This window comes from Archocentrus centrarchus, chromosome 16 (genome assembly GCF_007364275.1).
Source record: "Archocentrus centrarchus isolate MPI-CPG fArcCen1 chromosome 16, fArcCen1, whole genome shotgun sequence".
Taxonomy (NCBI): Eukaryota; Metazoa; Chordata; class Actinopteri; order Cichliformes; family Cichlidae; genus Archocentrus; species Archocentrus centrarchus.
The window spans coordinates 14581758-14608496 of NC_044361.1; the positions used below are offsets into that span (position 1 = coordinate 14581758).

Genomic DNA, 26739 nt, shown 5'->3' on the forward strand with positions numbered 1-26739 from the left:
GAATGAGGTGATAACAAATTACTGGTAGCCAGTGCATGTCTGATAACGGCCATTCAGTGGGCTAATTATATTCAAAACGGGTGGGCTGCCCCACTCCAAAACACACAAAGTTAACAAATAGCCAGTGAATGCAGAGAAGACGCAGATATCTCACTCAGGTGGTGGTAGAAAGAGCTAAAGGAGACCAAGTTTTAGTTTTGAATTTTTGGTGGTTACATAAATCCAAATAGATGCAAGTTTTATTTCTGATACTAAGCTGGAACTAATGGGAAACTCAGGGCAGTTAACATGTACTGGAAACAGATATTTTAAGAGACTATAAGATAGGATTTAATGGTCACAGCTCCCAATATATTCTACTCAGAATTAGGCCCATATTATTAAACAAAACAGCAGAAGTATCAGCTGAGAATTTGAAAGTTCTTCATGTTAACATTAGATTGTGTCAGATTCTGTGCCATCAAGTATAATGGCATAAACTGTCATGCAAAGCCTAAATTGGATTAAGTCTAAAATAGGACTAGATGTGGTATTAACAAGAAAAAAAACTTGTAGTGTGCATCCATCCCTGGTCGAGAGGGTTTATGCACCTGCCTGACTTCATTTACAGGTGTCGACTGATTCTCTCACTGGATGGTCACAGGGACTGACCAAGTGACCTTAACCTTCCGCACCCCAGTGCCACACACACACACACACACACACACACACACACACACACACACACACACACACACACACACACACACACACACACACACGCACACACACACACACGTGCCTATCCCTATGGGCTTGTTCAGACTGGCACACAAAGACAAGCATTATTCTTCTATATCCCCTTACACCAAACCAATGGAACTAAAGGAAGGGAGGTGGAAGATTTCATATTTTTTCATAACATTTTATCAGAACATTTTTGCAATTTCCTCCCCTTTTTTCTTTTTGCTCAAGGAAGAGAAACACGCAATATTTCATTATGTTTCATAATCTGACAAAGTTTAACAAAGGCATTACAAAGCATTTGTTCAAAGACACACCAGTTTTGAAAAGTAATGTGTGTATTAGTCACATGTTTAACATTAATGCATCTGTGGCAAAGTTTGGATCCAGGAGTCCGCCTCAGTGGAGGTGAAAGGGTTTAAAACAATGCATCAATCTCTGTTATGTCTCACTGTCCTGGTCCTGAGTTAGTACAGACAGGCAAACAGGGAAGTATTGCTATAAAGAACTAGTCCACACTGTGTTTGCATTGCTTTCCTCAGCACAGTGACTGATGGATGACCAGAAGCCACAGGGAGGAAAAGCACTGGACTCGTGGATACTGTTCCCCCTAAACATCAACACACTAGTTAGACAAATGAAGCTTCAGCTGCCCTTTCCACTGCTCTGCTCTGGTCTCCAGAGGCTCCAGTTCACTAAATGTAGAGGTAAATCACAAAGTCTATCCATTTAACAGAATTTATCACCCAAATGTCTAAACCTGTATTATCTGTGTCTGTATGCTTAGGTTCTCTTGACATATGTATCAGTGACTGAGAGTGTATTTATATATGTTCTTGATGTAAAATAATTTGAGGCCAAAATAAGTTCTGTATATTAATCTTGGGTTATATGTATGATGCCTATTTTAAACTTGGTTGTTATTCTTGTGAATGATCTTCTACATTGTATAAATAGAAAAAAAAAAGAAAGGTCAAGTGTAAAGTTCCCCATAACCTACTGATCCCTGTGCTTGTCTATCCAGAATATGCCACAAGCTTTTATGGAACTCCCTCTAGAGGCAATGCGATGCTGCTGCTTTTTTTGAATTTTCTACCTCCTGGCTAAACTGTCCCTGCCACTAAAAACGCATTTAAGTTGCATTAAAAAGAAAGTCATTGGGCCATTTTGCACTATTTTCCTCATTTAGGCAATTTCACAATGTTTCAGATACATGAAATAACACTTTCTTTCTGTTGCATACTCTGCAGACTTCAGTATGACTGGAGTGGTTTTAAAATGTTTCATCTGTCAGGAGGAAAAGAGTTCAAGGGCAATCGATCTAAATGTTGAAAAAAAAAATGCTGATTAACATCTGCTACTATAGTAGAGCTATTCTTTCTTTCAGCACTGAATTTGTGTCAGCCAAAGCAAAACATCTTTGAAAACATCTGCACTGATGTTGTTTAGGAGGGGAAATACTCCCTTTATGAGATGTAGAAAATATCCATCCATCCATCCAACCAATCATCCATCCATCCATCCACCCATCCATCCATCCATCCATCCATTCATCCATTTTCATGAATTGGCACCAAAAGTTTTGCAAAATTTCCCACATATTTGATTACATCTTTTAAAATTCAATTACTGTTCAGTGATGATCCAAAGCTTCAGAACAAAACCAAATAGGAATCATAGAGAAGCAACAGCTCACGTTACTAAACCCTCGCTGAAAAAAAAGAAAAAACAAAAAGTTTCTCTCTCCCTCTCTTTCTCTCTCTCTCTCTCGCTCTCTCTCTCTCTCTCTCTCTCTCTGAACCCCAAAGTTTATTTAGAGGGCATGCACCAAGCTTCAGAGAGAGAGAGAGAGAGAAAGAGAGAGAGAGAGACAGTGATAGAGAGAGAGAGCTGAAGTCATCAGCGGGCCGGCGAGAGGGAAGTGAATGGGTCCTGCACGCAAAGCAGAAAAGCGCTGAAACTGCGGAGATTTACTTTGGAGCAGTTGTAGCTCAGCGAGAAGGAGGGTGTGTGCGTTTGATAGCTAGACCAAAGCGAACTATTTAACTTAAAAACTGATTTTGTGATTGCTGTTTGTTGACCCTGTAGTGGCTTTTAAGTCAGCTGATGATCAGATGAAGCCGAGACCCTCGGCATATTGGCGTTATCTACACACCGGGACGCACGGCGCATCTCTACTGAGAAAGACTTGGAGAGGGAGGGAAAGGTTAATTTGGAACTCTGCAAATGGATTTAATTCCTCAAACTTCTCGCAAGCCACGATAATGCTTCATTAATTATTCTGTTTATCTTTTTGACCTTCGCTGATGTTTGATTCTGCTTTCCTCCTGCGCGCAACGGATGAAAATCCATCTTTTTTGTGTGTTTGTTTTTTCTTTATGGGGGGGGGGGGATGTTCTTTATCACTACAAGGATAACGGATCCCTGATTCAGCCTGGCTTTCTTGGCACATATGTGGACCTTATCCAGGATGTTACAGTCTAAGCGGCCCAGGCATCATTGGGCCACTGTACATTACCATCACCACATATCACCACATTGCTGGGGGTCTTGCTGTGTCTAGGAATTACCTGCACTCCCGCCTCTAGCTTCGTCTGGGGACAAAAAAACGGAATCTTATTAATAAGTGTTTTGGCGAACATTGACATTGGCTTTACGAGTCTCACCTCCGGGCTACTATGCAATTACAACTCTCCTTTGTTTTGGTCATCTTGCACTGCATGGATTACACTGGTTGTCAGCACAGCAGCTCCAGGCACCGGCAACATAAACGTGAGTAAAGTGCGGCGTCCTGCGTGGTGTTTTTCTCCACAAAGTCCTGTCATTAGCAAATTTTTATATTATTATTATTTTTTATTCGCATTTACCTAATTTCATTTCATGCTCAACAACATTTATTGGCCGATTTCAGTCAATGAGGTGTAAAAGTTGCCAAGATCTTCACCCAACTTTCTACTACCATTAAAAAGGATCTTCCAATATTTAGTCAGATTTCTAAGCTAATGCCTGGTGGCCGGCACATTATTTTCGTGCTGCGTAGTAAATTGATAGATGTGAAGGTCATCAAGCAATCCTCCTGATGCACATTTCCAAAGATCAACAAATCAGAGGAACATCATCAAAAGTTCTCTTTCTCTCTCTCTAAGTCGCCGGATTTAAAGCAAAAACAAAATTGCACTCATGTTACACTGTAGTGATACTCTGGATTGAAAGCAAGACACATTACTGGCGTCCGCAATCCCAACTCTAATTTCTGCAATAAAGGTTTATGTTTGCTTAATTTGGAAAATTTGTTTTTAATTAAAATGTTTTTGATTAAGCCCATAAGTAGATTGGATGAGTCGCTCAAACTCTCTATTAACGACCTTTTCCCTTAATTGGATTAATTCACCTGGAGCCTGCAGTAGCCTCTCCGTGTGCTCGGTCTCGTGGTTCCCGTCGCTCTCTAGCGGTCAGCGGCGCAGACTTCAGGCGCGGAGTTTGCTGCTTGGGTATCAGGGTTGTTAATATAGAAGCTTTAGCTCAAGTACTTAGTGGAGATTTGCTTGAATTTGCTTCTTCTTGATTGTGTATTTTTTTGGAGATTTTTTTTTTTTTTTTTAAATATGATGGCCCACATCAAAAAGAGTGAATGGGATTCTTGTGTATGCAAGTCCAAAATTGTAACTCATTATTTGAAATCATGTTTCTTCTTGTTCTCGTAATTGTGAGTCAATGCACAACTGACTCCAACAAAGAGCAGACAAGTTCCACACTGAGCCTGCTGGTATTTCATCTCCCATATCTCTCTCTGGGGTCCAACATTATGTCTCCTTTCTTGGGCAATGAGAAGCCTTTTTCCATGACACTATGAAATAATTATCAATAAAGTATATTTTTTTTCTGTTCTTCCTACGCTCACTTTATCATTGAGGGTCTCCAGATGTGTTCTGTGACTAACTCTGTTTGAGAAGAGCCGCGATAACTGCAATATTCCATGTATCACTTGCCAACATGGCCAAAACTGTCTGTGATCTACAACAATGGACCTTTGGAGTGATGTTTTTATCCCTGCCACCTGGCACTGAAAGATCTCACCACACCTGTTTCTCTTTATGTTAGATTACAGAGCTCCGATCTGCACACAGGACCAAAAAGATGTCAAATCTACCTCTAGCATGTAATGAGTAGATTATTTTCACTTAAACGTGTTTGTACCATACAAATGTAGACACCAGTGTTTGCTTTAGACCCACCACATATTTGCACTTTCAGTGTTTATTTCCCTCTAAACAATATTAAAGAGCCTCTCAACAGAGTGCGAAAGAGATGAAAGGAGAAAGTCAACAACTTCTGTGCAGGATGATATGCTAAAATGTGTTCTTTTATAGAAATTTTTTGTGTGTGTTACCACTAGCATATATTGACATACTGACCCAATATTAATTTGTTTTTGGGTTGAGGAGTGGGTTAATCTTCTTCCTTCCAGACTGCCTCAGTAACCATTAATTGATGGGTTCTTCTATAAATCCCAACTTCCTCTAAGGAAGCAGATATCAGGGAGGATGGAAGGATTATTTGGTGAAAGGGTGAATGAGTACAGACATTAGAGGGAAAGAAGGGGGTAAGCGTGAGTGGGGGTGGGTCAATGACCATTCAGTTAGCAGGTCCAAATCAGCATGGAGAGACAGAACCCAAGCTGTGAGCTTCCTGTCTGTGATGATACATCCAGAAATGAAGTGTGTGCTAACAGTGGGAATTACATTAATGTCACATATAGTTAATGAAGACATTTGAGTGTCATGAAGGATGAAGTTGGAGGGGATTATTTTTAGCCCTTGATTTATGGCTAAGGACAGAGTATGCACACTGTAAAGCCAGGGGGAATTGAGGGGAGAAGCTGGCATGTAACACATTAAGCAAAAAATTTTTTCATGAAAAAACATTGTGTGTGTGTGTGTGTGTGCGCACGCAACCGCTTGTGTGCAAATGTGTTTATTTCATGTGTAACTTTGTTGCTGTTATGCAAGCTACCGCTGTCCAACTGAGGTTTCGTTGGTGCAAAATGCAAGGGGAAGGCCAAATTCCTGTGTCTTAAGGCTTCTGTGAATCAGTGCAGCTTGGCAGGAACACGTGTGGGCAAATGGACAGCAATTGTAAAGATAGTCAGGATATTTCAAACAAAGTATCCATGATCTATGGTAAACTGACAGCTAAACCCTGAGCTGAAATTGCTGGCCCATGAAAGCCAGTGGCATGCAATGCCAAGACTGGAAAGAAAAACCAATTCCTGAGGTGCCTGCAAGGGTTGCTTTTAATTTACCTAACACATGTGATTAGGGCAACGTCTTTCAAAAAAGAGAAGCAGTGCAGCATACATAAACAAGTATATAAAACATGGGAAATCTCTCATAGCTGTTGCCTATATACTGCCACAGGGGTCACTCCCTGTATAGATTATGTGTCCGTTGCACAGTTGTCCATGAGTGGGTTTTCTTAAACCCTTCATTAACTTACACGTGCCATTATTTAAAGAAGTCTGTTAATCAATCTCTTCATGAAGACAGTAACACTGTAACTGAAATCAAAATTCAAGTGCTTTGGACCTGGTAGGTGCATCTGCTGGTATTTAATAAATAACCAAAGTCTTCTTTCTTGTTCTTCATTGCGCTTTATTGTACTATATTGCACAAGTTTTCCCCAGAAAAGACACATTTCTACAATTTGTCACCATTACCCTGTATTATGAGTCCTTTAATTAAAATGTTGATACAAACATGCTGTAACTTGAGACACTGTAACATTAAACGTGTCTGTGACAAAGTTGCAAAATACAATTAAAGTGATTAAACCCTCTAACCTTTGATTCCATCCATGGAAAACACAGTGTGGTGAATCATCTCACCAACTGGTATAGAGTTGGGGAGGAAAACTCTACTCTTAAATAAATCAGCATAAGCTAAACACTGCAGTACTTATGCACATAAACAGAGTTGCAAACATGGAATAAATTGCTGTCACTGACACTGGGCTATAAGTTAATGTGACATTAAGTGGTTTGTCTAATACAGCTGACTTTACCTTTGACTTCACTCTTAGAGATGTGGGTTTTAACCCTTTCTTCATTTTCATTATTTATTCATCTTCATCAGATTTGTCACACAATCCTTCAGTAAATCCCTACTTTATTACTGCCTCTGCAAGATTTTCAAAATGTCGCAGACAGTAAGCTATCATAGATAGGCGACACAGCACACACAATAGTGTCATGCAAAACTCTTAAGTCAGATTTTCAGCGCTGGTTGTGAGTTTGGCCTGTTTTATAAAAAGATGGGGAAGATCTATAATAACAGCATTCTTCCTGTGATTTTGACATGCACTGGTATTTGCTGCCTTTTTTAGACAGTATAATAAAGTGGAACCTTGAAGGAATGAATTTTACATGCAGTTAGGACTTAGAAAAACTGAGAAAAGCAACTAGTGAAAAAACAAAACAAAACATATATGCCTTGTCCAAAGTGTCTGTTGAACTACAAACAAAATGATCACTTTAAAATATCTGGAGAAATGTGCTTACAACTTCATAATTATGACTTTTCCAGTGCAAGCCCAATATTTTTGTTTTTGAAATTGTACCTAATACAAAACCCATCGACCTGCTCCTGTCAACAGAGATCTCTGGTGTGAGCTCAGGGTGCCAGCAGGGTGGCTGTCTGACCTGCTCTGACTACAATGGCTGTCTCTCCTGCAAGCCGCGCTTCTTCATGCATTTGGAGAGGATTGGGATGAAGCAGATCGGGGTGTGCATGACTTCCTGTCCTCCGGGCTTTTATGGCACACGCTCTCCTGAAAGAAACACCTGTACAAGTGAGTCAAATAAATTGGATTTGCACAGAAAATGACAGAACAGAAGTGCATGTTCCCAGTTGAAATGAGCATATTTAAATGAACACTTGTAACAACCACAAGCATACAAAATCAAGTTGCCTCTGAAACACTGTCAAAATATATGTCTTTTGGAATGTAGTATAGCATGTATTGGCCTATGTGTTCTCTAAAAAATGAAAAACCTGAGACTGACCCTGTTAGTACATTTCCTTTTGGTGAGATTACATGAAATCAAGTGTAGCTTTGTGTAAAATAATTTATCATGAGCCAGCCTGTAAAACATCAATCTGCCTGCAGTGGCCTATATTGTTTTCCCAGCCAGACACACACACACACACACACACACACACACACACACTGACACCATGTATATTTAACGTGCAGGACACACACGATAACTAGTACGGTTTAAATAAACGCTGGCGGTGGGTCTGTGTTTCTCTGTCAGAGTGCAGGTCGGAGTGCGACTCCTGCTTCAACAAGAACTTCTGCACACGCTGCCGAACAGGATTTTACCTTCACCTGGGCAAGTGCCAAGAGAACTGCCCTGAGGGCCTGGTCCGCAGTGACACACAGAGGGAGTGTGTTCCCAGTGAGTATTCGCAGTTTACATTATTCAAGGATGATGATTTCACTTTACTTGGGTTGCAGAACTGGTATATTAGACATATTACATGTCAGATTACATTTTGTCTGTGCAGAGTGCCCTGCAGAGTGTGAGTTGTGTGTGAACAGTGACACATGTACGCAGTGCCGGCAAGGCCTATACCAGCTCAGTGGGAGGTGCCACCATGTCTGTCCAGAGGACTACGAACCCAATGAGAAACTCATGGAGTGCACTCTGCAAGGTCAGTCCAGTGTGAGTGTGGCTATGTTGTAAAAAAAAATAAATAAATAAAAATGTCTGTTTTAGCTACAACCCATTTTGAAATGCGAGTAACCACATTTAAAAATTTGGAAAATATTTATCATCCTTAAACTTCTCCTTCTCCATATTTCCCCCTGTCAGTGCACTGCGAGGTGGGCGAATGGAGCGAGTGGAGCCCCTGCTCTAAGTCTGGTAGAACTTGTGGCTTTAAGCGGGGCCAGGAGACCCGCACAAGGCAGGTCCTGCAGCACCCATCGCCCTTTGGCAAATCCTGCCCTGACATCTCCGAGATCAGAGAATGCCTGGTCAAGAGGAGGAGATGTCCAGGTAGGGAAAAAAAAAAAAGAAACATGGCTTATGTGTCTCAACTGTTTGATGGATCCCCATTTAAGTCCCACGTGATTCGCCATATGAAGCTAAAATGCAAAAAACAGAAGGAATTATCAAAGGGGATGCTTACTATACAGTATACTGTCAGTGGTAATTGCTGCTGACCCATCACACTTACTGCCAACATTGTATTTGTGACACATGGCATGGTTTCAACTCTCTATGAATTCCAGACCACACTGCTTAAGCTTGAACAACCAGAGCTAGCCGTTCTTCCGCTCAGGACTATGACTGTTTACTCAGAGGACTGTCATTGTGGCTAGAGTGAGGACAGTGGGGAGAACACATGTGTGATGTTGCAATGGCTATGTTGTGTGTTTTCCCACAAGAGCTCTTTGGATTTTAAACAGTAAAACCGCTTTCTGTGCTCCTAGTAAACAGGGAATAGCGTGATCATTTCTAATGAATAGAGTGAAAACTGCTTTCAGACTGGCTCGTCTGGCTGTGTAAAACCCGATGCCTTGGTGCATTTACAATTGTCTTGTGTTGTGCGTACTGAGCGTGTGTGGTTACTGAGGTGGTTGGTGGCTACGGCTGGTTGTTTTTTCGCCTGGGCCCTGTAGCGTTAAATGACAGATTGCAGACAGGGTAGGAGGCTGAGATCCAGCCCCCTGGGGCCTCACACTTACAGAACAAACACTGTGTGTGTGTGTGTGTGTGTGTGTGTGTGTGTGTGTGTGTGTGTGTGTGTGTGTGATGCAGCAAAAAAGCAGTTGACTCTAGAGCAGAACAGCCAGCTCAACATCAACATCCTCCCCCTGGGAGGCACGCGGCGACCAGGGGATCAGTATTGGTTTATCCCCACAGCTGCCAATACACACACACACACACACACACACACACACACACACACACACACACACACACACACACATGCAAACCAACACATGCACAAACAATTTCAGATATAGATACTCCCTCTCCATTTCGAGCAAGCGATAGATGTACGAACTCACACTTGCATGTAAGGACATACACACGCTAGGCACATACCAGCATTGTCTCACTGAAATAACTACACGGCCATACTCATAGTGGTAATTTGTGAAGAGAGTATACTGAGTTGGCGTGATTTGTGAGGCAGACTGTGAAATGTGCCCTCTGTCTCGCTCTCACACATTTTCTATCTGTATCTCTTCACTGATCCATTCCCCCATTCTCAACCCCAACACACACACACACTCCCCACCACACCAAAGAAAACATAGACCCCCATATAAGCTTCCCGCTAGCGCTCCCAGACATTTGGGGTCGGTGCTGAGACTCTAGTGTAGAGTCGACAGATCTGTTGATGTAGCCAGGGCTTGGTGAAAGAGGTACAGAGAGAGAAGGGAAGTGAAAAGAAAGAAAGAAAGAAGAAAGAAAGAAAGAAAGAAAGAAAGAAAGAAAGAAAGAAAGAAAGAAAGAAGAAAGAAAGAAAGAAAAAGAAAGAAAGAAAGAAAGAAAGAAAGAAAGAAAGAAAGAAAGAGTGTGCATAGACACAGTACAGACCCTTATCAACTTTACTCATTTGTGGGATAACCCAGCTGCCCCAGCTCCAAGAGAAACTCTGGTGTGTGGGAGCTAATTATCTGCCTCGGTGCATCCTCTACTCGCTGTTTACGTTCTGCACACGCTAGAGGGTCAGTGGTCTGACTTCAGAGAGCCCCCTGTAATCCTCCAACAGCTCTCCGACACTGATACATCCTTCCGCTTGTCCTCATCCTTTCCTCCTCTTTTGCACTTTCTCCTTTTGCCCCCCCCCCCCCCCCCCCCCAACCACCTTCTATCCCATCTCTGCTGTTCCTCCTTCTCTTAGTATATTGTTTTACTCTCCTACATTAGAACACTAAGTCCTTTGCTCATTTCAACCAGTTTAACCTGCCTCTATTGGGTTTTTTTTTTCTGTGCCATTCCTCTTCCTCTTTCTTCATACTTTTTTCACTCATCTGTACCCCAAAACTAAAGTGCTGTGATACTGTTTCTTCTATGGATCGGGCAAGTTAATGTCCAATCGAGTCGTACTGATATTTGCATTCTCACACGCACCTCCATCAATTGATGTCAAAAAAGGTTCACGGCAGCACTGCATGCATGTGATTACAGCCAATCATTCATAACCATTCTTTCAAGAAGAGTGATATTAAGAAAAAAAGCTTGCTTTCTTAACAAGAGTTACACAAAGATCAAAGACATAGTCATAAAAAAAGCAAAAAAAAAATGTCAACTATTTTACTTTTAAAGCTCCATCCCCAATTCTACAAAACAATTTCAAAATCCTAAATTCCACTCGGTTCTGATTAACCACTGAGGAATGTTTTTAAACTAATGATATAAAATCTGAAAAGCTGTAAAACCATGGGGAGCCAGACATACTAAGTCTTAGAGTTAGAATGTTTGCACACGCGTCCTCATTTACTGCCTTATCCCTCAATCGTTGCAGTGTCTGATTTGTCCTTCAATTAGCCTGCTGTTCACCTCGCTATCTCTGTAACTAGATGGACCATTTGCCCTCTGCAAACCTTAGCCCCCTTTAACTCCAGCCTACACACACTCAGAGAAACTCATGCACATTAGAGAAGCATACAGTTAAGCCAGCTAGCAGCAACCACTCAGTGAGGGCGGAGGTTTAGACACACACACACCCACAGCCCCCTTATGACATTCTGGCAGCCATGCAGCCAGCATTCCACTTGTGGGACAGCCCATAGCCTATAATCCCTGCCTGGCTCCCGCCAAAATCTCCCCGGACGACAGAACGCCTGCCACAGAGGATGTGCCACCATAAAACCCACAGTGCCCCTCTAAACATGCACATACATAGACACACACGTCCCCTTACCCTCACTGCCCCTCTGCTCTCTCATTTGATCTCTGTCTGTCTGCTGTTCTCACCCCATTCATCAGTTCATCTAATACTCTCTCTCTTTGTTATTCCTCCTCTGCTGCTCTCTTTCTCTTTGTTTTTTTCTAATAGCATATTTAATCACTTATTGTACACACACAGTGTTTTGTGTCCCAATCAGTAAAGCCCCTCTCTGTGCGTTCTGTACAGTTGAGTCCTTTGTGCAAATGCTGCAACAGATTTCTTGTAGTCACATTATGGACAATTCAGCAGGGCTGCACTAACTGTGTTTACAATGCACAGGCAGGCATTTCAAGGAAGTTACATGGGACAAAAAGGCTGACAGCACAGGTGTGTCGGGGGGGCAGGGGTTGCACTGCCCTGCCCTCAAATATGTCTCAGTACCCAGCTTTTCCCCCACCAGCAGTGTAGCGTTAGAGTAGCATTAGTCTTACGGTCTCATAAAACTCCTGTAAATGCCAGCAGATATATTTCTACATGTATTCCAAATCCTTAATGATAGATTACAGGAAACTTGTACTAAAGACAAATGTTTGTCATCTGTGGCACTAATCTTATGCTAAAGGAGAGAGCAGTTACAGACTTGATTTTTACTGGATCCAGATTTCCCAAAAATGTCTATTCCCCCTCACCGTTTCTTTTTTTTTTTTTTTCACCACTGTGTTAGACATAAATCTTTTCAAGCATACCAAGTATCAATACAAATGGTAAAATCTGGAATGGAGCATAACGGGTATAGGCTGCATCAGATGCACTGCACATAACAGAAGTGACAGGTAAAAGAGTAACCTCAGAGATTTACAGCTGTTCTGTTAGAGTACACCTGTCTGATATACTTTTTGTTCTTACTTTTATGAGCCATAGAAGGGGCTCAAAAACTCAAATGAATGTTTCCATTGCTTCACAGCTCTGGCAGCTACCTCAACTTTAACAGCCCTAAAAAGTAGGTGCTGCTAAAAGTTTAACACTATGTCAAATTGTGTATGACTGTCATGCCAGTTATGTACTGGGATAGGACCAGGACACTGCTTGCTTAGTGCAAAAACCTTTGATCTTAAGTGGGCCAGACCAGTGAAACCAATTTCAACAGTATGTCTCAGTTTTTCTACATGATAAATGTTTAAAATTACATAAAAAAGTTCTGGTAGCTCATTGTCCAGACTGTCCTGTATTTATGAAACAAATTTTTTTTGTTAATTCACAGGAATTTTTTTCCTTTTTTTTTTTTGTCCCCAAAACTTCTATAGCAGATGGTGAAAACCAGCAGCTCTTCTGTCATTTAATTGTTTATTACTTATTGTCTATTACTTATTTTGTGCAGTATGAAGGGTAATGGGGGGAGGTATTTTGCAACAGGAAACGCTGTAAAAATTATGAAAATATAGTTAAATGTTCAAAACCCTTCACATTTTCTAAAGGATTCAAAATGGCCAGATTGGAGACTTTGCCAGGCCGATTCCGGGCCCCAGACCTTGTGTTTGAGACCCCTGATATAAGGTTTACAAATCAGCCAACCAGTGCCTCTGAACCTCACTAAATAATACACTGTCTCTTGTTTTAGGATTACTAAAACAAGCCAAAAAATATAAACATTTAAGGACTGTTTCCCATCTATTTCCAGCTGGTAAAAAAGCAGCATTAGCCTATGTGTTGTTAGGAGAAGCTCTCATTGCTTCCAGTCTTTATGCCAAAACGAGCTAAACTCATGGTGGTTTAGAAAGCTGATGGTCCATGGGCTCAAGTTCCACTTTATGACGCTACTGGATGTTTTGTCATGTGTTTTTCACAGAGCCAGCAACTCCTTCACTCAGTCTTTTAAACCTCTGTGATATTTTTCATCAAAACTTGACTTTTGGGAATGTGCTAAATGTTGGTTGAAAATGTTCCAAAACCTCTTAAGGTGTCTCATTTGCAGACCATTATACACATGTCAGCACACAGTTTACAAAAAGCCCATCAGAAACTGTTCCAACTAACCAAATGCAGGTTGGTTTGATAAACACTCTCATAATCATCTCAACACTGGCATGGATTAGGTTTCTCCTCTGGCAGGACAAAAGCACAGGGGCTACAGTATGACTAATCCACTGAACTTGTAAATAGTTATGGTGTCAGGACAGAGAAAACAATGAGAGCAAAGGGGACTTCCTGTGTTTACAGAGGACGGGGGGCATACCCCAAATGAGTCAGTGAGTCAGATTACTACATCCATCCATCCAACCATCCATCCATCACTAAAATCACCTGTGTTCACTATAATTGATTTCTTTAAAAATATATATATATTTTTTTTTACTTACTTTTCGCTCACTCCGCTGTCCATCCCCTGTCCTCTTGTCCTTTCATTATTTCTGGAAGATTAAACACAGCTGGCAGGGAGCGCTTCATATCACAAGGTCAAAATGTGTGGGTCAGACTTGGTGTATGGTCCAACCAGACACCTGCCTTGATTAATGAACAGAGTGGGAGATGATGAGCATTGGGGGATGGGGGGGCATGAAGCAGACAGAAGAGAGACAGGGATCTCTTTTTCTCTCCCACTTTATCTCTCTTTCTCTGTGTGTGTGTGTCTCTGCCTACTGCCGACTTCAGCAGTTTCACAATCCCCAACCGGCCAGCCAACAGTCGAGCAGGCCGTGCTGCTCTGTTCCACTCACACATGAGCGGCAGCAGTACAACAACAGGAAAGAGCCTCCTCTGCTTTCACTTGCAGGTCCCGTCTCCAAACCTCCCCCCGGCTGGATCTTGTTATTATCATTATTAACTATGGCTCGAGCAGAGATAAACCTTCAACATTCCAAAATTCTCTGTTTTGTTTATGAGATGATGTTGCAAGAACAGATAAATTGGGGGTTTATTTAAAGGCTTTCTATTTTGGACAAAGGTCCACTCATCAGGCATTGGAGAGAGGGCTGCAACAGCTGACAGACTCACCATATAACTGCTCTCTCTGATTAAACACTGACATCTAGTGATGGACTTGGTATATTGCTCTGTAATGAAAATCGCACACAGAGCTAACATACAGATTTGTTTCTTTTTGCCACCTCCTGAAAATGGTGCATTAACTCATGAACACTGCTGATCTTAATTTTCTTTTTCTTTTTTAAAATATTTTTCATTTTCAGGACGGAAGAAGAATGATCGGAATGATCGGAGAGAAGGAAGGAGTCGCAACAACCGCAAAGACAAGGAGAACCAGGAGGGGAGGCGGGAGAGGAAGAGGGAAAGGGAAAGACAGAAGGAGAGAGGCACAGGTGAAGATGCTGTTAACAGGAACAAAACAGAGCACAGGCACCGCAGAGGGCACGAGACAGAGCTAGTCTCACCTGTAGACAGCCCTATCCAGTAGTGCTCGGGAGAGACAACACCTAATGCCTCACCACCTTCCTTCTGTTATCTTCCCATCCTTCATGCTCCAGAACTTTCCTACCCTCACCCTCTGTTAGCCCCTCACAATCTCTCTCTGCAGGGGTGTTGCTGCTACCTATATGATTTGAATATACTGTTTATGCACAAGCAGGATGGGGCGTATTCAGCCAAAAGGCTCAGGCCGCTATCGATTTCAACTCTTTCACTTCAACCGCTGAGAAGGTCTCTTATGAAAAGTCCAGGAGACACTGCTGAGACTGCTGTTGGGACTGCAGAACACTGAGAATCGTCTGTGACTGTGTGGAGGACTGTCAGACGGACGTACTGAGAGACAAAGACGTTAAGTGCTTGTTGAAATGGTTATTTAATAGGGCTCTGGTACAACATTGTGCATCTTGGATTTTGAATGTAGATTTTCCAGCATTATGTAGAAGAATTCTCATTATTGTTACTGTTCTTTAGATCTCTTTATTTGGTGCAGATTTTGTAAAGAAAAAAAATAAAAGTGAATTTTTGCTCTTTCCATCTTGTGACAGCTTCATAATCACTACAGCTGGGGGGAGACCTTGCATTCTTGCAGTTTGCAAGATTATAAGAGGATTCAGTGTAACAAAGCATCGGGCATGTCAGGCTAAAGGGGAACCCACATGGCATAAATCAGAGGACATATGGTCAAGAACTTAAAAACGTGTGCCTGAGGGGAAATGTTAATTTTATCCAGAAAAGTGATTAATCTTCCACTGGTTTTTTCTTTGTGTAAATAGATTCTATGCTCTCAATAAAGCTCCTTAACTAGGAACCAAAACACTTGTATGTCAAAATAAAACTATAATGGGTTTATACCTGTGTCTGTTTTAATCATTTTTTGCCCTTTCACCATCATCTTGTGCAATCCAATCAATCATTTACTAAGCTCAAACCGAAAGTGAAACTCAGCATAGCACGCCTTCATTTGGCTTACATCTGGTCGCAGTAATAAGAAATCATGCCCTTGAAGTCTTGTTTTAGATACAGAAAGTCCAGCTTTGCATCGCTTAAGCTACTCTGGCAGAACATACTTGAATTTATCCAAGAGCATGATTAATTTGTGTACATTTTTGAATAATCCATAAACCATTTTCCTCAATTTAGACAAGTAACTACATTTGACATGTGAAATGTAGGACACATCTGGGTTAACCCATTCAAGCCATTTTTGTGCAAAATAAATAAAGAGACATCTTTAAGCTAAACTGTTTATTGGTGGAGTGATCATTTTTACTCAGCAGCAGCATCTACTGCATTTTGCACCAGGCATGACAGTATTTCCTCCTCAATTATTTTACAGAACAGTTGCCATTAATATGGGCTGCACATGAAAATATGAAATTCTGATTCAAATTGACATTTGCAAAATATAGATAAGTAACACTACAGTATGTACACAAGTCTAAAGTGCAGGATAATGTAATGTTTGAAAAGGCAACACCAATTATACATGACAAAGAGATCCATGGTCAAAATGAGGATATCTGAATCAAGATGACTCTAAATCAAAAATGAAAGGAGGAGACACTGACAGGTGGAGATTTAGCCAGATGCCTTTAAATAAAGACAGAACTATTTATCAATCACAGCTGTATGTTTTTGGGTTAACTGTTCACTTCATGTTGGCGACAAAATCCTCGCCCTTCTTGATAGAAGCCTTCAGCTCACCGATGGCATCAGCAACCAGCTTCTCCTCAAAGGCGGACAGCTTTCCAAGGCCAAGGTTCTTCTCAATTCCATTCTTTCCTAGAAGGAGAGGTGTGGAGAAGTACTTGCACTCTGTCTCCTCAGACCTGACAAAGGCGCACTCCACCACTCCCTCTTTTCCATTCATGGCATCCAGGACAGAGAAGGTGAAGCGTGCACCAGCATAGGCCATAGAGAGTGTAGCAGATCCGGCTCCGGCCTTGGCCTTGACCACCTCTGTGCCGGCCTCCTGGATCCTTTCAGTCAGGGCCGACAGCTGGTCAGCAGGGAACTCGACTTTGGGTGTGCACTGAGAAATGAGGGGAATGATGGTCTTCCCCGCATGGCCTCCAATAACCGGCACATTGACACGAGCCGGATCCAGGCCTTTGAGCTCTGCAACAAAGGTGTTAGCTCTTACAATGTCCAAGGTTGTGACACCAAACACTCTGTTAGGGTTGTACACTCCGTGCTTCTTCATGACCTCTGATGTAATCGGGATGGTGGAGTTAACAGGGTTGGCGATAATGCAGATGATAGCCTCGGGACAAGTGCGGGCGCAGGCATCGGCCAAGGTGGCTACGATTGTGGCGTTGGTGTTGAAGAGGTCATCGCGGGTCATGCCCGGTTTTCTGGGCACACCGGCTGGAATCACCACAACTTCGCAGCCCTGCAGCGCAGCGTCGAGCTGGTCGGGGCCTATGTGGCCGCTCACCTTAGCCCTCGTCTCGATGTGGCTGAGATCTGCGGCCACTCCGGGTGTATGGGCGATATCATAGAGGGAGAGGTGGCTCACCAGGGGGCTATTTTTGAGCAGCAGAGATAGCGGCTGGCCTATGCCGCCCGAAGCGCCGAGCACCGCCACCTTGGCATTGTTCTGCGACGAGGTGGACAAGCTCCGGACGAAGCTAACGGTGGGTCTCACGGCACGGGAAAACATCTTGTTTTGTTGTTTTTGTTGCTTCGGTTTTTGAAATTGGTGAAAATTGAAATACCTTTGGAGCCCCTCTGTCCTGTGACACTAACGTCCTCTAGCCACGAGCAAACCGGAAGACTACCGAGTTGTCATGCGTCGAAGATAATGGCCGCGCGATTTTACGTCTGATTTGCGTCAGTTCGCACGCCTGCGTCCCGTCGTCTTTATCTCAGCTTCTTTTTTCGTAGGAAAACAAAGCCAGTGAGCAGTAGAAGTCGAAAATTTTAAACTGGGAATTTAGTACCATCAAACCAATTGTAACAGAAACCAACTCAACACAGTCGGCTCCAGCGGTACGGTACGTGCGCAGTCGTTGCGATCTTTGTGCCGGGAGAAAAGCGCTTCTCCTGACTGTTTATGTCGCCCCTGCTAAAATAAGCTAGCGCCGTCAAATGAACGCCGTCTATTTGCTGGAGTCTCAGCGCTGCCGTCAGCCTAGCCTCCTCTAGCTAACTACAACAGGTTTCATTGTTAAGGCAGCCTCATCGGTCGAGAAAAGCCTCTGTAACGTTGTCGTTTGACACGTTTTATACGTGGGACAGGATTGTGTGAGCAGCTGCTGAGTAATAAGCCAGACAAGCTTCCCTATAAACTGTTACTAGTTAGTGTGAGTATTATAACCATCACGTCGTTGGCTGTTAAATGTACTTAAATAACGTGCTTATACCTAGCCCTGCCATAAGAATAGAATGATTTCAGTCAGCACAAACTTGTAACAGTCAGCTGGCACAGTTCACTGATTGTTGTGCGTTAACAGAGCAGCCCTTTGTTGCGTACACACTGATTGAATTAACGCTAACCTGTACGTAATAAGTTTTAATGCAAGACCTAAAGGGTTGTGTGTGTATATATAAGAAATGTTTTGATACTATTCATCACAGTTGTAATTATTTTTAAATAAAACACATTTTCACTCACTTCTCTTTTCGTTTTCACAGTGGCAAGTTTCAAGGTCCAACAGCTCTCCTAATGATACATCAGCACTAAGCTGTTTCCAGTAAGTGCAAAATGGCTAGTGTATTTGTGTTGTATGATGGTACCAATGTACCACCACAAAACACAAAAAGTTGGTTTTATCTTAACCTTTTATCTGTTTGTTAGTTTGTGGCTGTGACTTTGTGTTAAGTGCAGTCATGACAGCAAAAATTAATGAACTGCAGAGTGTGAAAGGTTTATTTATTTACCTATAGATAGCCACACAATAATATCTACAGCAGTAGTAATAATGTCCTATACAACACGAATGTTCTGAAATTAACACTACTGATGCCAAAAAAGTTAGAACACATTTATTATAACCATTTCCTTTACAATTTTTTCTTTTATTTTCAGTACTTCCTCATGATGGCTAGTTGTGGAGAGGTAGACCACTCTGTTAGCTCACTCCCATCCAGTAAGAAAGGCAGTAAGTAATAGTGGTGGTGGAAGTGGGAACAGTGCAGAATCCTCATGCTCTGGCTCCAGCAACTCATCCCCAGCCCTCTCAGTACCTGAGTGTGCCATCTGTCTGCAGAGCTGTGTCCACCCAGTCCAGCTGCCATGCCATCACGTCTTCTGTTTCCTGTGTGTAAAGGGAGCATCTTGGCAGAGCAAACGATGTGCTCTCTGCAGACAAGAAGTACCTGATGACTTCCTGGAAAGGCCTACGCTTCTCTCTCCAGAGGAGCTGAAAGCATCAGCGGGAGGTCGGGGTGGGGCAGCAAGTGATCACGCTTGGTATTACGAGGGCCGTAATGGTTGGTGGCAATATGACGAGCGAACCAGCCGTGAGCTGGAGGACGCTTTCTCTAAGGGCAAGAAGACGGCTGAAATGCTTATTGCTGGTTTTTTGTATGTAGCTGACCTGGAGAACATGGTGCAGTACAGGCGCAACGAGCACGGTCGCAGACGCAAGATGAAGCGGGACATTTTAGATATTCCCAAGAAGGGAGTGGCAGGACTTCGTTTGGACACTGAGAGTGTTACTGGGGCAGTGGGGGCCGCAAGTCGAGAGAACTCTGCTGATGGGGCTGATACCACACTAGCAAGTATACAGCAACAGGTTACAGGTATCTCTTCTACTGTATCAGCACCTTCAGCTCCTGCAAGGCCTCCCACTTCCCTCGGTGGTCAGCCAGGCCCCAGTACTAGCCCCCCACTGGAGGATGCTTTCTCTCAGCTGCAAATCAGCCCCAGGCCCACACCTTCTCATGAGCGGTCTGAGGCTGGAGAAGGAGAGGAAGATGAGGAAGAGGAGGCTTCACCTTCCAGGTCATCTGACCCTCACACCTCCGTGGACGAGTCTGGCTCTGGAGATTGGAGTGATGATGAGGAAGAGGAGGATGAAGAAGAGGATGGGGGAGACGGAGAGCGCGTGGAGCCATGGGTGGGTAGGCAACAGAGGCAAAGACTGAATCCAGAGGACAGAGTCCCTCCTCGTTCAGAGTCTGCCTCCCCCTCTTCCTCATCCAGTAGCAGCGGAAGGTCCAGAATGCCTGATGGCCAGTGTACAGTGACTGAAGTGTGAAGTGATTATTAATACATCATCACCAAGTGGCTGTGTTCCTCATTAATTTATTCTTCGCTTTATGCTGTTATTCACTCAGTCACAGATCAGATGGGGGTGGATTACTATGTGCAGGAGAAATGGGGTACCACACACCCAGTAATAAACAGAACCATGTTTTCCTCCATTTGTGTGCCCCATTGTTAGTTCACAATAATCTGGAGTTATCTGTGTGATTTGTCTCAACACAAAAATACTCAGTCAGCAGAAGTTTGTTTTGATGTTCTGGAACTGAGTGTTCTCGTACTGAGAGAGAAGGTACAGCTTGGTAAACACTCAGATGGATACACAGTGTTGTTACGAGCCATATTTTCTGTTCAGCACATCATTTGAGGGAGATGCAACAGACTCAGCTGTCATCCGTCTGTTCACTTCTGATTGCAGGCATATCAAATCTGTTCTTTTCAAATTGCAGGCAAGTGGAAGCTAAAATGGACTTCTGCCAAATCTACCTATTGTTTACATTTATTATCTAACACTATGGGGGGGTTCTGGTACCCCAGTCAGATTTGTGACTAGGAGTGAAAGAAGGCATAATGGGATATTGGAACTCAGCCATTATAAACGGCTGCATTCTAGTCATCTGCACTTAACTCTCTCAGCTAACATAGCACGCAGAAGTGAGCTCATTACGGCTCGAGTCATCTGCCTACTCTTGCAGAGAATTTAACCCATAATACCTTATATCCAGCCTCCACCTTACTTAAATGATCTCCTTCACATTTAACTAATTATGAAGCATTTTCTTCAAAAGTCTTAAACCTAACTTAACTTTTTTTTTTGAAGTGTCTGTCATTTCAGAGCTGATTGTGGTTTGAAAACAATCTGTTTGTCCAGATGAAGACAGGAAACAGAAGTACAACGTGATGCTCTTAAGCTATATGGGATTGTAAATTTGAGACTTAATATTTAGCATCATAGAATTTCTGGATACCAGAGGGTAGCTGGCTATATGCCGAGATTTTGTGTTTGATTTCGCCTGCAGTCTTACAAAACTAAAATGTTTTAATGAATGTGCAGAACTTTTCCCAGCTTTGAAGAATTGGCATTTTTCTGTGAAATAGCAGCATTGTGCCTTTAAAGCTGCTGATGCCTCTGAAGCCTCCATCTTACTGACACTGATTCAAGTATTCTCAATTAGTGTGTATTCTAATCTGTGCGTGTTTGAAGAGAGAGTTATTTAAACACTACTGGTCGGCAGGTTGTGGAGAATTGATGTTTTCAGTTGGAGTAAATGTTTTCATTTTGTGTTTGTGCATTTCTTATGGTTGTAAATCCTCTTCTGTATGATGTGTGGGGGAGTAAGAGAACAAATGTATGCCATTGCTATTGGTCATCCTGCAGAAATTTCAAGTTACGTTATTTTTCTATTTCTTACATGCCTCCACCATTGGCTCAGTTTTAGACTTTCCATTTCAAAGAATAAAGTTTGTGTAATCATTTTTTGCTTGGTAACTTTTTGTTTTATGGTTTGTAATTTAAGAATAAAGTGTCATTTCATCATCCAAAAGGTATATTTCTCTCCTTGGGGGTTCTCTTTTGTTGTTTTGTCTTCTCATTTGACTCTGTGATACAGTGCGTGTCATTTTAGTTTTCAGGGAAAATGTATCTAGCTTGACTTTAAAAGCACTGCAATCAATGGGCCCATTTTAAGTAACATTTCATCCACGTTTTCTGCACACCAAGTATCTGACTTCCCTTCACTCACCTTCATGGTGTTTGATATTCTGACCACAGCGGATATTAACACTCCATCTGGTTGTCTTGCCAGGAAACATGACCTTTGGATGGGGAACAGGGGATACAAGCTTTGCAACCCCCAGGGACCTGTCCTTTTTCTTGCCATTGCAGTCTGTGAACATTGTGCTTTTGCAGAGCCTAATTTGCTCTGTGGGTTACTGAAAAATGAACTACACACTGAGGCTGGGGGGGGGTCTACAACTCATGATATTGCCTGTGTATAGGTGAAATGCCTAATTTGGCCCAGGGCTTCAGAATCTTCCAACGTTCTTAATATAGATTCGAAAGCTGTTGAGCAAAGCAGTGTTAACCACTCAGAAAACATTCTTAAAACCAAGCATTTCCTAATATTACAAAATCAAAAAGTGGACGATCAAGGTGATAATGACATGAGCACTGAGGAAATCTGAAAGATCAGCTGATGTAACCTACAAAGGCAGGTAAAAGAGGAAAGACAGCTGCAGCATTTCTCTGTCCTGCAGGAAGATGCTGATTAGGCCTCATCACTGTCTTGCCTGCTTTGGTTTGAATCAGCCTGGAGTGATCTAATCATTACCATAATCACACAGTCAGGAAAGTTGGAGGATAGATTGTTTGTCTTTTGGATCGGGACAGGAAGGGTTAAGAAAAGTCTAACTTCATAATACCACAGGATAATACAGCATCTTCACTGTTATCAAGGAGCTTGATCTAAACAAAAGAAATCCCAAATAATTTCAGTCTACACAGTGTAAATGAAGCATTCATTCAAGTTACTTGACACTGCACCACAGACGCTGGATTTCTTTGTGACAAGGCAAATGCACAATCCAGATTTTTAGTTACTTACTGTACCTGGACATTCTGTATACCTGTAGGTCTAAGGTCATAGAGATGCAGCATGAATCAGAACCACAGCACTGCGCAATGACTCGTCTCTCATTATCAGTGGATTCCAGCAATGATGTATCTAGTAGTAACTGAAACTAAACAAAGTCCTCAATGAGAACTAATAAAGTACATCTGTTTACCCATAAAGGTCATTTGTGTTTGGACTTGCTAGCCAGAGCCTCCAGGTTAGCCGGAGCACCCCACACCATCCCAAATACGTCCTTCTCAGTCCTCAGAGCCTCTGACAGAGGGAGCTCTCTGCCTGACAACACCACCTTCTTCACAGCTTGGATCACTGGGGCAGGTCCCTTTGTGTAGCGACCGAGCCAATTTTCAGCCTGCTGTAGGAGAGTGGCTGCACCTTCTGCTTTCTGGTGGCCTTCCAGGATTCCATCCACTAGTCCGATGTCCACGCCAAGCTCAGGATCCACTTTTACAGCTCCGCCAAGCAGCTTGAGTGCATTCTGGCTTCCAACCAAGCGGACGAGTCGGGCAGCACCGCCCCAGCCTGGGACCAGACCCATGTGCTTATGGACAAACTGGATCACGCTGCCTGCTGCCATTAATCTGTGGGAAAGGAATAACATACACATGCTAAATTATTTGCTTTTGGATAAAATGCTGTTATGTAACAGAGATCTTTAGGAATTTTCTTTCTTACCTGAAATCGCAAGCAGTGGTGAGTTCCGCACCTCCTCCCAATGCTCTCCCTTCCACCAGAGCAACAGAGATGAGGGGGAGCCTACACTAAGAAAATTATTCTGTAAGCATACTGTGGTGCACGTTATATAAAATCTAAACTAAAATACTTGCTGCTTTTGTAGTTTGCAAAAACAGTAGAGAGGAAAACTGGAGTCCTTACCTGAGCAACCTTGTAAGAGCATTTTGCATGAACATACACATCCTCATCCCATCCTACAAGGTAAGAAAACCATGATTTAGGTATCTGCATCTGCAAGCAGTCAGATATGGTTATACAGATCAAGAGACGCAGTGAAGAATTTGTCTGCTTTGCTACCTGTTGGTTAGATATTGCCCGGACAGCGTTGAGGTCCGATCCAGAGCAGAAAGTTTCAGCAGCGCCCTGAACAATGATGCCTTTGCCCTCTGGCCAGTTCTCCAGCTGGCTCACCCTCTCCTCCAGATCTACCATCATACTGCCTGACAGGAACGGGAAAAAAATCAAAACAATAAACTGAAGTGCACTGTCCCTGTGAGGCTGAGTTTTATCTGTCAGTCTGTATAAAACGTAAGGTCACCTTACCAGAGAAAGCGTTCATGCGGGACGGGTGGTTGATGGTCAGCACAGCTATGCCAGAGTCCTGTTTCAACAGATCAATGGAGCCTCCAGGAAAGGCCTGCAGCTTCTCTTTGATCTCAGCCTGGTTGAAGCCGTGGATGCTGGAGTAAACCCAGCCGCTGCTCTGTCTCTGCAGCGGCCTTGGAGGAACACTTATGAATGAATAAAGGTCCTTTGTCTTTAAACTCTGTTATTTATATGATTTGATACTTCCTTGAGAGCCAAATGACACATCAGGAAAACTGAATGTGCAAACAAATGAAAGATTTTCTTATCATTTTGAATCCCAGTTATAGAATATCTATATGCTACTACAGCTTTACAAAACATGTACTATTAAATGTAAGGCGCAAGGCCAGTGTAAGGCCAACAAGTTTACTAAGAGATGTTTTTTAAACCAAAAAGGCAAGTTTGGGGATTTTTTTTTTGCTATTTAAATACACTCTTTTATCAAATCTTATTGAAAAATTGCAAAAGCCAAATGAATCCTTGTGTTGCTCAAGGCTAAAACTGAAAGCTTACACTCAAGCAGAGGAAGGAGGAATGCTTTAAAAACACTATAACCTCTGTTTAAATCATCCTTGAGAATATATGCTACTGAATCAAACAAATAAATGGTAAATAAATAATCCAAATTTGGATGAAATTTTGATAAGAGGATCAAAATTTTCCATGCATGTTGAAGAAATTGTTGTAGATTTGATATTTTGTTATTTACTGTCTCCATTACCTGGCCCAGGCTCCACAGTGACTGCTGCTCCTCAGCACCTGTTGCCTCAGTGCACAGAGGACCATCCTGCTGCTGCATGAAGGCAGAGAACAAGGGAGAAAATATTCACTTTTACATTGATGTGGTAAAAGCGTTGTGATTAGTCTTCCTCTGCTGCCCACCATTGCCCCTGTGAGTTTCTTCTTCTTCACTGCCTGTTGGTTAACTGTTGTCTACTTTACACTTAATAATTTGAGAAGCACTATCATGAGGAGTAGAGACCTTTGTAAATCAAACTGGATAGAGCTCCATATTTTGAAATATATTTTGAAATCAATACTTTGCCTCACCGTCCACCTCAGAAACACATCACTTTATAAAGCATTATAGTGGGAATACGTAATGGACACTTTGAGGTAAATTAACTTTGCTGAGATAATCTGCCGAGGGAAGAAAACAACAGCTATTTTTTTTAACATGTTCTATATGTTAATTTTATTCAAACAACAAAAAGTCCTGATGGTGTTCCCCAATTTCAGATGTTTTCATCGAATTATTAAAAACAGTCCTTAGATCGTCATCCTCCTAAAATAATGGCCCAAGTGATTTTTTTTTTCACGAAAATTTTTTATTTTTATCTAAATCATCATATTTTCAGTATCTGGTTCAGTTTTTTGTATTTTCTGAAAAACCTGAAAATATGACCCTCCCATGACTTGGGAGGGTGACAAATTACGGGTATATGTGTATATATGTATATTACAGCTTTATTAGCATTAAGATGAGACTGGCAAAAGCAACGGGAGCCTTTGATATCTGTAATATTTACCCAGCCCAGCCTACAGTACAGCTATAGATCACTTTTAAAGAAAAATATGTTTGAAACTATTAGACTACTCACACAAAGAGTTCGTAAATCATTTATCCTTAAAAATCCCAAAAGAAAAATCAAAAATTGAAATAATTTGGTACATTTTTGTTCATAAGTGAATGAAACACATAGGGTTAAATGTCCTTTTCTGGCTTTAATGAGTACGAATAAAACAAGCAGCAGAACTGTACGTTTCGTAAAATTCGTATATAACATTTTAATATGTCACTATTATTATTATAAAACGCTTAGAAACACAAAACCAACCTTACTTTATGGCAGTCTGGTGGTGTGACTTTGAAATCGGTCCCCCTAGAAACAAGACTTCAGGAAATAAAGGTCAGTGCCAACACGCGAATGTAGATGTCCCCCACCAGGGGGCGCAGCAATACAGCTATTTTGTACATTTCATATACGTTTGCTCATTTTACCTTTTTAAGGGGAAAAAAAAGAAACATGTATAATACTGGTGCACAGACTGGCCCGCATACAAACACAAGCAATAATTTATCGCTGAACATAAACTATAATGTTATCCATCATTGGCGTATGGACTGCACAGAGAGATCTGCTTTTTGTCACAACTCTGTAAACACTGCACACTGAGACTCTGGCTTTGCAGACCTGCCCTTATTCAGTAGCACTGACAAAACCTTCAAAAAGCACCCAGGACTCATATTACTGTGTTGGCACAGGTATTTGGCATTTATATTAACATGGCCCATTGTCAAGTTATCACTATTGTAACATGGATATTGATGGTAAAACCCCATAATAACCTGTAATGATTAATAGGCTAAAACACCTCTGTATGACACCAGTGAGCTGGTCGTGGATTCTTTCAAGTCTAGCACTGTGTCAGCATCTTGTCAAACAACCAAAACTGTATACACAAAGTAGGCATTTCAAAACATACGAAACAGGCGGTTGGAAGAAGATCAAGATGAAGG

The 26739-nt window shown here is 42.1% G+C and overlaps 4 protein-coding genes across 6 annotated transcripts; 2 read left to right on the top strand and 2 right to left on the bottom strand.

The window, feature by feature from the left end:
- The first annotated feature begins 2615 nt into the window (after nucleotides 1–2615).
- On the top strand, nucleotides 2616–16197 carry rspo3 (R-spondin 3). The gene is made up of 6 exons (XM_030750467.1): nucleotides 2616–3495; nucleotides 7375–7569; nucleotides 8039–8182; nucleotides 8292–8438; nucleotides 8600–8785; nucleotides 14822–16197. The coding sequence occupies exons 1-6, from the start codon at nucleotides 3402–3404 to the stop codon at nucleotides 15043–15045; spliced, it is 990 nt and encodes a 329-aa protein (XP_030606327.1). The 5' UTR covers nucleotides 2616–3401; the 3' UTR covers nucleotides 15046–16197.
- Nucleotides 16198–16286: 89 nt separating this feature from the next.
- Nucleotides 16287–17851, bottom strand: mdh2 (malate dehydrogenase 2, NAD (mitochondrial)). The gene has a single exon (XM_030750465.1). The coding sequence runs from the start codon at nucleotides 17716–17718 to the stop codon at nucleotides 16705–16707; it is 1014 nt and encodes a 337-aa protein (XP_030606325.1). The 5' UTR covers nucleotides 17719–17851; the 3' UTR covers nucleotides 16287–16704.
- Nucleotides 17852–17898: 47 nt separating this feature from the next.
- Nucleotides 17899–21813, top strand: LOC115794809 (E3 ubiquitin-protein ligase rnf146-like). The gene is given in 4 exon segments (XM_030750464.1): nucleotides 17899–18047; nucleotides 18693–18751; nucleotides 19087–19158; nucleotides 19160–21813. Coding segments are annotated over 2 exon segments (1164 nt in total). The 5' UTR covers nucleotides 17899–18047; nucleotides 18693–18751; nucleotides 19087–19095; the 3' UTR covers nucleotides 20261–21813.
- A 5-nt stretch (nucleotides 21814–21818) lies between these two features.
- echdc1 (enoyl CoA hydratase domain containing 1) lies at nucleotides 21819–26090 on the bottom strand. Of its 3 annotated transcripts, none has more exons than XM_030750468.1 (7): nucleotides 26057–26090; nucleotides 24940–25011; nucleotides 24174–24349; nucleotides 23928–24070; nucleotides 23772–23824; nucleotides 23571–23651; nucleotides 21819–23476 (listed from the first exon to the last, which is right to left on the bottom strand). In XM_030750468.1, exons 2-7 carry the CDS (start codon nucleotides 25002–25004, stop codon nucleotides 23059–23061), a joined length of 936 nt encoding a protein of 311 aa, XP_030606328.1. In that variant the 5' UTR covers nucleotides 25005–25011; nucleotides 26057–26090; the 3' UTR covers nucleotides 21819–23058. The 3 variants fall into 3 exon arrangements, with proteins under 3 accessions (XP_030606328.1, XP_030606329.1, XP_030606330.1); XM_030750469.1 differs by having other exon boundaries at nucleotides 26062–26089; XM_030750470.1 differs by lacking the exons at nucleotides 24940–25011; nucleotides 26057–26090 and having other exon boundaries at nucleotides 23928–24066; nucleotides 24174–24286.
- Nucleotides 26091–26739: the final 649 nt, after the last annotated feature.

Excerpts from the sequence above, each read along its gene's own strand:
- mdh2 (XM_030750465.1), bottom strand. The coding sequence starts at position 17,718 with ATGTTTTCCCGTGCCGTGAGACCCACCGTTAGCTTCGTCCGGAGCTTG.
- rspo3 (XM_030750467.1), top strand. The coding sequence starts at position 3,402 with ATGCAATTACAACTCTCCTTTGTTTTGGTCATCTTGCACTGCATGGAT. Across the intron at positions 8,439-8,599 it reads CATGGAGTGCACTCTGCAAG|TGCACTGCGAGGTGGGCGAA; the intron begins GTCAGTCCAGTG and ends TCCCCCTGTCAG. Across the intron at positions 8,786-14,821 it reads CAAGAGGAGGAGATGTCCAG|GACGGAAGAAGAATGATCGG; the intron begins GTAGGGAAAAAA and ends TTTCATTTTCAG.
- echdc1 (XM_030750468.1), bottom strand. The coding sequence starts at position 25,004 with ATGGTCCTCTGTGCACTGAGGCAACAGGTGCTGAGGAGCAGCAGTCAC. Across the intron at positions 24,350-24,939 it reads CACTGTGGAGCCTGGGCCAG|GCCGCTGCAGAGACAGAGCA; the intron begins GTAATGGAGACA and ends TGTTCCTCCAAG. Across the intron at positions 23,825-23,927 it reads GGGCAATATCTAACCAACAG|GATGGGATGAGGATGTGTAT; the intron begins GTAGCAAAGCAG and ends CTTACCTTGTAG.